The 11,403-nt window shown below is 42.9% G+C and overlaps 1 protein-coding gene across 9 annotated transcripts in view; it reads right to left on the reverse strand.

The window, feature by feature from the left end:
* The window catches only part of Smg7 (SMG7 nonsense mediated mRNA decay factor), a 70,344-nt gene extending 59,506 nt beyond the window's left edge, over positions 1-10,838 (reverse strand). For 8 of the 9 annotated variants that reach the window (XM_042674241.1, XM_042674242.1, XM_042674238.1 and 5 more), the window contains exon 1: positions 10,228-10,838. In XM_042674241.1, coding sequence (XP_042530175.1) covers positions 10,228-10,256 — 29 coding nt within the window. In that variant the 5' untranslated portion in view covers positions 10,257-10,838. The remainder of the gene's footprint in view (positions 1-10,227) is intronic. The other variant, XM_042674244.1, reaches the window with a different exon arrangement.
* Positions 10,839-11,403: the final 565 nt, after the last annotated feature.

The raw sequence follows: 11,403 nt of genomic DNA on the forward strand, positions 1-11,403 counted from the left end.
AAAATGTTATGTAAAGTAAGTCAGGCCCAGAGAGACCAAGTATCCATGTTTTCCCTTTGTATGTGGAAGCTAGATTTAGCTTACAATTCCTAAGTAAATACACTGGGTAGAATCCAAGTGTTTATGAATGTATTAACTGACATACAGTAGGTTCAAGGGAGATCTCCAATTCTAATTCCTTAGAAAACCAAAATCAAATTTCAGCAAAATAAAGCACCAGGAAGCAGGTACTCAAAAGATGTGGGGTGGGGTCAAAGAGAAAGGGGTAGACCAATGAAGAGCAGATGGGAAAAATGCAGACAAAAATCCAGTGCTTGGGGCTGGGAAGGTGGCTCAGTGGTAGAGCACTTGCCATGCATGCCTGAGGCCCTGGGTTCTATTCCTCAGCACCACATAAGCAAAAAGAAAAAAAAAAGCCGGAAGTAGCGCTGTGGCTCAAGTGGTAGAGCACTAGCCTTGAGCTGAAGAGCTGAGGGACAGCGCCCAGGCCCAGAGTTCAGGCCCCACAACCAGACCAAAAAAAAAAAAAAAGAATCCAATGCTTATCCTACCAAATAAGAGTGAGGAAAGGGGTGAGTAGGGAAGGAATGGGTAGGAATGTTGGAAGGGGTGACACTGATCAAAAATATATAGTATCCATAAACTGCTTTGTTAAATAGTAACTAACACCTTTCTACAACTACTTAAAGATAGTAATTTAAAAAATATTTTTAACAAGGCAAAGCATAAGGTAATGAGGTTGGCACTTCCTACAAGGGAAATGGCACAGGGAGATTTAAACAGGAATACATGCTATGCTTTTAAGGCAGTTGGTTCCTATCTAAGGTTAAGTAGATAAATATCATTGGCCAAAGTGGATGAGTTATTTTATGGAAGGCTGACAATGCCTGATAGCCAAATTTAAGAAAGACCCATATACAAACATTTTTTTCATGAATATTAATACAAAAGCAAGGTAAAAATTTCTTTGCAGTAAGACAGCTGGTGAGGAGTCTGAACAGCAACCAGACTTTTAATTGGAAGATCAGAACTTGAACATATATGAATCTTTGCTATTTTACTTTAAAATGGATAGCAATTTTATAAAATTCATGTTCCACTTTTACAGATAAAGGTGTTGTTCCAATAATGAAAAGAGTGACGGTCTATGTTGAAAGCCCAATCGGTGCTTTCTTCTGGCTACTTCCAGGAAGAAGTGCAGGCAATTTACCAGCTGGAAGAGAATTTCAACCGTATGGGTAAAAAAATCGACAGCACTGGCAAGGAAAAAGGAGACAGACAAGAAGGCAGTGTTTCCAAAATGGTAAAAATACAGAAGAGGGTAAAGAAACTGGAAGAACTCAAAGATGACTATAAGGTTTTAAACCTGGGTGGGGAGGAAAGAGAAAAAAGTAGAGGGACAAAGACAATGACAAAACAGGAGGTAAATAGATAGAAAGAAGGATAAAAAGAGTTTACTTTTAGCTCAGTGGTAGAGAATGCTTACCCAGCATGCACAAAACCCTATGTTCTGGCCCCAGCACTACCAAAATAACAATAACAATAATATTAAAAATAAAAAGTTTACTTGTAAGAGTGTTGTGATTGATATGACAGCAATACTTCTGAAATGAGGAATACCCAAAGGCAGAATTGCAAAATGACCATATTAGTCGGTGCTTGAGGCTAATTTTCAGTGTTAGACATGCTTAAGGGTCTTGCTGTTCTAAACACTTTGGGGGGGTAATGGAGTTTGAAGTTGGCCTTCGCTTAACCTCTTATGCTGTAACTCCAGCCCTTTCGCTTTAGTTATTTTTCAGTTAATCTCATGCTTTTCTGAAGCCAACCTTGGACTTCAATCCTCCTACTTGAGCTTTCTCTGTAGCTAGGATTAAAGGTGTGATTTTACAGATAGAGAAACTCAGGTACAGAATGCCTAATTACTTGCTCTAGGTAACACAGCTAAGTTGCACAATCATGTTTTAGAAGTAGACAATTATACCCCTGAGACTGTGCTCTTAAAGTTTAAATGTACTTTAGAATTTTATGTTTATGTCTGTTTTGATAAAGAGTTTACAACTCTGAAGGTCAGAGATGGTATGAGTAGATAGTTGACAGATTTTAAACAATGACAATATAATGACAGCAAAAATCCTGTAAGATGAGCTATCTGGCAACACAATTTCCTTTTTGCCACCGATGGGGTGAAGTAGGCCAGGAAAATTACACAGGCAGGGTAATCAGAAACTGGTGCTGAAAGCAACAAGACTCAAGTGTACATATCATGATAGCATGAACTATATGGCAACTGAGTACTTAGGAGTTTGGTAGCACTACTTGTCTATCTCCAGGGTCCTAGGATATACCTTGGACCAAACTGCATGTTGACTGATTGGACAGATGAACAGTTAGTTAGATATGAGAGAATGACACAGAGTCAGAGAGAAAACAAAAGTGTGCGCTTGCAAGAAAAAGAAAAAGACTGAGTGAATTAAATGGGTCATTATCAGAATATTGGCAATTCTGGAAACCTTTGGTCAATTCAATTCTACCAAATATTAAGAAAAAAATAACTGAATCACATTAAAAAGAAAAATATACTATAAAGTAAAACAAAATGCTTAACCACAAAACAAAGGTAAAGAGTAACAGACTTTAACAGTAAAATCAGAAGAAAAGACTTTTAGGGTATTTTTAGAATGCTTTTTTTCCTGGTTCATAAAAACAGAAAAGACTAGTGAAAGTAATTTATTAAAGCTAAAGTAGGTTGTGGAGGAATGAAAAACACTTAAAGAACACAAGAAGAGGATTATGTAGAAACCAACCTGCAGAAAACTAAAAAACTGCTTTTGTTTGGGGGGGCGGGGTTGCTGGTCCTGGGGCTTGCACTCAGGGCATAGTCCTTTGGCTTTTTTGCTGAAGGCTAGTGCTCTATCACTTGAACCACAGCTCCACTTCTGGCTTTTTTGGAGACAAAGAATCTCATGGCCTTTCCTGCATGGGCTGCCTTTGACCTGCAATTGCTTTTCCCTTTGAGGCTTATAGAAGTCATCAAATCTTCAGAATTTCTGCTTCCAGATCTTTATTTCTCTGTCCTTAATTCTATTTGACCTAAGAAAAACTTCAGACACCTAATCAGAACGCTGTCATATATAAATGAAAGTGAAGTTTTTATTTACTTGGAAAGAGCCATGAGATGTTCTTCCTGCTCAAAATATAATTGTGTCCAATATCCATTTTTAAAACTTCCATCCATCTTTCCATATCCAGATGAAACTTCATCCCCAATATGCCTTCCTTACTTCACATCCGCCTATGTTGGATAAACACTATCACTGCATTTATAGTATCTCTGGCTCTTCTATCACAGCATCTACATCTCACCAGGTACTTAAATGTCTTTCTTCAGGATCTTTCAATCTGTCTCTACAAAAGCACCTGTGACTGTGCTTAGTACATAAGTATTCAGTAATTGTCAGCAAAATAAATCCCAGACTTACAGAAAAAAAACTAAAACATAAACAAATGTTTATGGGTAAAGTATGAACATAGTAATTAGCCTGTTACCACCTCAGAAGCAAAGCTTAAGCAATAATCTGTAGCTTAGAGGACAAATTAAGACAATGGACCCATAATATATACAGTAATTTAGACCTGGATAGTCCTCCATAGGTCCCTGTAAAGGACTGGTCCCTAGAGTGGTACTATCAGGATGCTGTAATCTCCATTAAAGGAGATTATAGGACACAGGTCTTTTGCTCCCTTTGTTTCTCAGCCACACTGAAGTGAGCAGTTTGCTCCACTAAGCACTCTCTATCATGATGAGCTCTTTTACCATGAGCTCAAAAGCCAAGTGTCAACTGACTATGGGCTGAAACTTCCAAAATTGTGAGCCAAAGCAAACCTTTCTCTCTTAAGATGGTTATTGCAGGTTGTCACAGTGATGGAAAGCTAACATGCACATATAACTTTCCAATATATTTTCTAAGTCAGTGGTTCTCAATTTATGCCTCCAGGATCTGACTATGTGTGGAAATGTTTTTGGTTGTCACCAATGGAGACAAATTATATTGGCATCTAATGAATATAGGATAGGATGGTGCCCAACACCCTACAATAGGACAGACTCCTACATACTCACAATAACAAATTACACGGCCCAGTATGTCAGTAACTGCCAAGAATTGAGAAATCCTGTTCTAAATGAAACAAGATAATAATAATGATAATAATAATAATATCCAAACTTGCTAGTCTACTTGAGATTCCTTACTCTTTTTTTAAACAATAGAGTCCCCTCCTCCTTTTTCTGCTGACTAAAAATTGGATCTAAGGGAAAGTAAAAACAACCTTCCTAAGCAGCTCCAATTACATGCTAAGAAAGGAATCATTTACAATCTCACTTACCATGTGATGTATTTGCCAAAACTCTATCCTTGTATCTTCCTGATTATAAACGCTTCTTAGTTACAATCTCCCAAACCATTGATAAGTCTTCACAAGCAAAATCGGTGACTAAATTAAAATATAGCTTGACTGCACAATTTAAATGGTAATGTGTGGTAACCATCTGCCAACATACTGATACACAGATACACGGGTGAACAATTCACCATCTATAAGGTATCTACTTAATAATTTATTCTCTGAGCAAGACAATCAGTTAAACTAACCCGCTGAACTTTCAGGCACCTATACATGGCACTAGTAATAAAAATCTGAAAGTTTAGACATATTAGTTGGAGACTGCAAACAATTTTATTCCAATATAGTAAGAAAAAGAAAGTAGTCTTCTAAAGTCTGAACCACTCTACACCTTAAAAGTTCCTCATGAGCCGGGCGCTGGTGGCTCACGCCTGTAATCCTAGCTACTCAGGAGGCTGAGATTTGAGGATCGCGGTTCAAAGCCAGCCCGGGCAGGAGAGACCGTGAGACTCCTATCTCCAATAAACCACCAGAAAACCGGAAGTGGCGCTGTAGCTCAAGTGGTAGAGCGCTCGCCTTGAGCTGAAGAGCTGAGGGACAGCGCCCAGGCCCAGAGTTCAAGCCCCACGACCGACAAAAAAAAAAAAAAAAAAAAAAAAAAGTTCCTCATGAGAAACTTGCTATCCTGATGGGTCTAGCTCTTACTACATACTATGTCCATTAGATATAAACCAAAAACCCAGCAAATGCTTCTTCTGTCATGAAGGAAGATGACAGCAGCTGTTAAGGAAGCAAAGAAATGAAACATAAATTAAGACAGGAAATCTAACTGAAACCACAAGGGAAGCAGAAATTAACTGCTAAAATAATTTAGCCAGTCTATATCCAAACAGGTTAAAGCACTTAAGGAATAGTCATTTATTTCAATTTTACTATGTTTGGTCAATTAGCCATGTTTGATTAATTTTCTGGAATCAAAGGTACTTTATAGCATGGAGGGACAAAGAGATGACAACTTTAAGTCTCACATGGATTAAGTGATATAGGACTTTTTAGCTTGAAAAAGTCCCCGTCCCAGCATTTAACTATTCTCAGTCTCCCTGTTCCTCTTTCCAGGCTACGATAAGGCTACTCTGCTCTCTACTTTATCTAGTCTCACTCCAGGATTTACAAAGACACAGTCTTATCTTATATATCGTCATTTTCATTTATATGACAACCATCTTTCTGTTGTCTTGGAAAACAACTGTGACTATTGCATTATTTCTATCTCTGGTAACAGTTTTTAATAAAGAAGTATGCTACTGAAATGCCTTTTCACTATATGTGTATCATATAGTGACAAAACTTCAGGATAGTTCATGTAAAGGAGTCCTGGTGTGGCTCTCTGTGAAACACACACAGTACAAGAAGAAATTAAAGACAGAAATAGTAAAGCAAAGTTGGAAGGAGTACAGAGGATGAACAGTGAGTCCCATAACAGCAGCAGTCATTCAGTGGCACCTGTGCTATCTTTCATAACAAGATTTGACCTGTCTGATGGTATTCCCTATGGCTATGATTATTCTTTCTCATCTTTCAAAACAACTTTGATGATGTCTTCATCTTCTCGCTCTTTAATACTTCCCTCCCTTCTACTTTTTCATCTTTGGTACGTTAATTCCCATTCTATTCTTTCAAACATGTCATTCTTTTAAAGCATATTAGATATCTCACCTCCTATCTCATCTATGGCCTATCCTTACCTTACTTCCACCCTTACCAAATGAGCTACATTCAATGCAGCTGTCAAAGCTTTTTGTGTTTTTTAAAAATCTTTTTTTTTTTTTTTTTTGGGGGGGGGGGGTCCAGTCATGGGGCCTGAACTCTGGGTCTGGGCGCTGTCCCTCAGCTCTTCAGCTCAAGGCTAGCCTAGCACTCTACCACTTCAGCCACAGCGCCACTTCTGGCTTTTTTTCTTTCTGCTTATGTGGTGCTGAGGAATCGAACCCAGGGCCTCAGGCATGCAAGGCAAGCACTCTACCACTGAGCCACCTTACCAGCCCCTTTAAAAGTCTTTTATACTGTAATAAATCAAGAGAAAATATCAGATTTTTTTTCCTTCAGTTTGGTTGGTTTAACACATTTCCAATAGTATTCAACCTAGATCTTCCAAATTTAAAGCATTTCATATTTTGATAAAAAATTGAGAGTGTGTTCAACTTATTCATTACAATAGGAGTTAGTCTAGTAAAAAAAAAAAAAAAGATATTCCTTTCTGACAAGATGTCATCTAGTCTTGCTCAACCATTTCCTATATAGAGGTGTGCTTTTTTCCCCTTTTATCTCTGCTCTATTTCTACAACTTAAGACTAATTCAGTTCCCTTGATGTTCAGTTCCTTCTTTCTTGGTCTTACTGATGCTTCTTCACATCCTTATTTCTTGGGCCTTTTGAAACCTCCATTTTGCTCTCTCATTTCCTACTTGCCCACTAACTAGTTCAATGCCAGACACCCTAGTTCATTTATTCTAAGAAAATAAAATTCAACAGAGAAAACAAATTTTCACCTATTTGAGCAAAGCTCCATAATGATACAGTTTAAAAACTGTCCAGTTTATATATAGTCTTCCACCACTGACAAAAGACAATATAATTCCTCCTTAAGTCAAGGTCACAAAGAATAACTGTTAAACTCTCAATACTCTCAGAGCTTCTGTAAAAGCTAACAGTTCTATTTAAAAAAAAAAAAAAGAGCATGATGATACTTACTTGGAAACCTCCAATCTTCCAAGAGATCAGCCTTTAAACAAAACAATTATCTTAAGGGGAAGGAGGGAAATTGAGGCTGGTGCAAGCCTTTTTTACTCATTATCCCACCTATCCCCTAAACAGATACTTGTTCAGTTCCAGACTCTTACCAGACTTAATTACTTATGACAGATTTACAAGATGAAGACTGGCTCTCAGAAACCTTAAAAAAGATTCCAGACCCAAGGGCTTCCCTTTTTGTCTATTCAATTTCAGCTGAAAATATGCAAGTTAAACACTGTATTTATTCTTTTTCATCAAAAAAAAACAAACTCATCTCAAGCTAGCTATCTTTGTTACTATAACCTAAGGTAAGTCTTCCCTACATTGTCGACTTATAAAACAGAAGCTACACTAGCAGGAAGCCTCCTTCTTATTAAAAGTACTACTATTTTTACAACCTGTTTATCATCACACCTTTCTAGTCCGACTGCCAATACCTTATTTCAGGCTGTATATGTCCACTATTATACAACAAGGAGCAATTTTCCTTTCTACCAAATCATCTCAGATTCTTTCCCACTTTAACTATAAATTACAGGTCATTCCTAATACCCTCTTAAATATGGCCATATTATCTTATTTATATAAAATGGCACATGTATTTTACTTTTTTTCTTCCTTGCACTCAAAAATGCCCTTCATTTATTTCCTTACATTTACTGACTGTATTTTTGTTCACCAGTGTAGGCTCAGCACCTAGAATACAGAAATGGCTCTCAACACACATTTGTGGAAGAACAACGAGTACCACTGCACAGTTGACTCCAGTCAGAAGGCCAAAGTTTCTACATACCAGCTATACGATACTTAACACTTTTAACTTTATTAAGCTCACTTTCCTAATCCGTAAAAGGAGTCAAACGTGCTTAATACACCTCAAGCTTCTCCAGCTATATCATCCTACATTCTTGTCTAAACACTATATCCTTACCTCCATCATCTGTATTATCTATTGTTTCCTTCCTTGAGATCCCTTCTTTTTAATACACACCTGTCAGAATTGTGATCATGTTAAATTTGTTTTTAAGTTCTCTATTTTCTGAGGGCATCACTGTATTACATTAATGCCTGAGTTGCTAACAATTCCAGCTGGCACAGGCAGGCATCACTTACATTCACAGTGTAAAAAGATAAGAGGATAGTGTGAGCACTATCACCCAAACCACAATGCTGGACCTCCTTATTGGAACGCTTGTTATCTCTCTATGAGAACAGCTCCATCATTTTTTTTTCTAAATCATTATTATAAAGATGATGTACAGAGTGGTTACAGTTATGTAAGTCAGGCAAAGAGTACATTTTCTGTTTGGACAATGGGTCATGTTAAATTTTAAGTGCTATTTTCTCCTTAAAGCTGTAAGGTCTATTAAGACTGGGGCAGAGTTCTCACTTCCTATTCTTAGCAATTGGTACAACTTCCCATACAGGTGATCAACTAAACTGATGAATCATGAATGTATGAATGAGCCAATGACCAAAGAGAAGCTTTCCTGATTACCTCTAATTGTTAAGGTTAACTCCTGCCTTTGGCCTCACCCACTGTGTATCTACTGTGGTATCTACCATATTACTCTATGCTATTATAAATTTACCCACCCCACACAAATTCCTTCAGGTTAAGGACTGTCCTGGTCGTTTCCAGGTTCCTTTACAGCACATACCACTGATCTCTGATCTAACTGTATTTTTCAAGATTATCTGATATACTGAATAAAGGGCACTGAAGGGGGGAAAAAACACCTCAATACACCAACTTTTATGGTCTTTGGACATATGTGTTGTGTTGAAATGCAAAACATTCACGTGTTCTTAATAAACAACTGCTACTTTCAAAGACTAAAAAGCTACTCTATGTACCACAGAACAATATTCCTTTTCTTGACTCTCTGTACACTCAACATCAATACTTTCACTTAACTAAACAGCTTAAGTGACTTTTCTGCTTATTGCAGACTCCCTCCTTTGCAAGGTATGGAACTACTTTTTAAAATCATCATTCCATGTGGCCTGCCTTTCTTAGTTCTGCTCCTGAAAGAAAAAAAAAGGACCAATTTTAAGGTCTTCCCCTCTTGTAAACAGTAGCAATTCCTCAATCTCAGCCTCTAACCTTTTTTTTTCTTCTCTACCTTTAAGACTTTTGACTCTCTTTTGCTCTACCTCCCAGCTCTTGCTCAGCAGCTACGAAACCATCGTGGCTGCACAATAGCCAGTACCTTTTCTGTCCAATATGTTCTCGAAACCAGATAAAAGTTCCAGTGTATCTGCATCTTCTTCCTGAAAATGTGCATCAATCGCTGCCCTCCCTCGCTCCTCCTCTGCCACACGCGTCTCACATACACACACTGTACCATGCATGCGTCACTCATCTCTGACATACAAGTTCCTTACACCACTCCAAATGAACGCATACGACTCTCACAATGGTATCTTCCAACTACATGGATTCCAACCCAGTTTCTGGTGGGGAACACAACCTTGTTCACTGAACCAATCGACCTCTCCCCTCTCTCCTCACTTTCCCCCTCCATTTCCCCCTCCTCATGCTCTCCCCTACCCCGCCAACTAACCGCAGATGACATTATTTCCCCGGGCTCCTGACCTGCGAACGAAGAGCAGCTTCAGTTTCCCGGGGTCTCCCCCCCCCCCCCACTCCTTGGGCCCCCTCGTCCGCACCTCAGGTGTTCCGTTCAATACACCAACCCGGTACCACCGAGACCCAACTCCTCCACACCCACCTCCACTCCGGGTCGCCTCTGCCCGTGGCCCGCCGACGAGCCTGAGACGCCGGGCGCGCGCGCGCACACCTCCACACGCTCCCCCCCCCCCCCAACCTCCCTCAGCGCCCCGGGACGACCGGCTCCGCCGGAGCTCGGCCCCCACCGACGGGGTCCAGGCCCCAGGGGCAGCCATGTGCCCGGCCGCCCGGGAGGGAGAGGACCCCGGGGCGTCCCACCCCGGCGGCCGCCGCTCCGCGCCCCCGGCCTCCCTCAGGCCCGTCCCCACCACGTCCCCGACCGGCCTCGACACTCACCGGAGGTACTGCGCGCTCTGCAGGCTCATCCTCCGCCGCCGCGTCTTCCCGCGAAGCCTCCGTGGGTCTCTCAGGCTCCTCGGAGCGGCCCCGCGGCCCCGCGGGTGCTGGCGGCCGCCGCCATCTTCCTCTCCTCCGGCTCCTCCTCGCTCGGCAGGGGGCGGGCGGGGGGGGGGGCCGGTGCGTGCGGCGCAGGGGAGGGAGCGGGGAAGCTGCTCGGCTGCGGCTCCGGCCCGTGGGGCGCGGGGACACTCCGACCCGGGAGGAGGAGGAGGAAGAGGAGGAGGAGGAGGCGGGAGAAGGGAAGGGGCGGGGGGAAGGAGGAGGGAGAAGTCAAGGGAGGAAGTAGGAGTTCGCTCTCGCGAGATCTCAGCGGCGCCGATCCCACCGGGTCGTTTCCGCCTCTCGGTACCGCTCCCCCTGGGGATCCGCAAGCTTCACGGCGCCCCCGCGGCTACGGGGGAACCTGCTGCTGCCGCGGCCGCTGCTGAGGAACGCGCTGGCGGCACCTGGCGACTTCCTGACGATCCAGCCCTCTCCCGCGCCAGGGTGCAACCCCAGCCTCCCCGGGAACATCGAGCCCAAATCAACGGGGGTTACAGTCAAAGTCTTCCCCCCATTTCCCTCTTCCTCTTTCCCCTTCTCCTCTCGTCCCCACCGGAAACTCCGCCCCTTCCTTTTACAGTTCCGCCCTCCAGTCTCGGCGACTCCGGTCTCCGCACGCGCGCTTCGGAGCGCTCCTAGGCGGCCTCCCTCTTACTCCGCTGCCCCGCCCCTGCGCGCGGGGAGGCCGGTGGAGGGGGATTGGGTGGAGCCCCGGGAGGGATAGAAAGGAGAGCAACCGGATTGGATCAGCAGCTGCCATGGAAACAGGAGGCTGTGGTTGTATTGTCATAGTAACCGCTGTGTGTGGACGGGGGTGACCCTCCCCTGGGCGAATGGATTCCCGGGAAAACGCCCAGGATTCCTCCACCGCCGCTTCCCCCCCCCCCCCCCGCCCCGCCCGCCCGCCCTTCCTTTCGGCTTCCCCCGCCATCCGAAGGCCTCCCCCGGGGTGGGAATCGAAGCTGTTCTTCCGGGCAGCGGACTCCATGTCCTCCGCCACCCCCTCCCCTCCCGCAGCCGTGGCGGGGGAGACCCCCGCGGCTTCCCCCGTGGGCTTTTCCACCCGCCCGC

The sequence above is a fragment of the Dipodomys spectabilis genome, unplaced genomic scaffold (genome assembly GCF_019054845.1).
Source record: "Dipodomys spectabilis isolate Male_0828 unplaced genomic scaffold, ASM1905484v1 ptg000019l, whole genome shotgun sequence".
NCBI lineage: Eukaryota > Metazoa > Chordata > Mammalia > Rodentia > Heteromyidae > Dipodomys > Dipodomys spectabilis.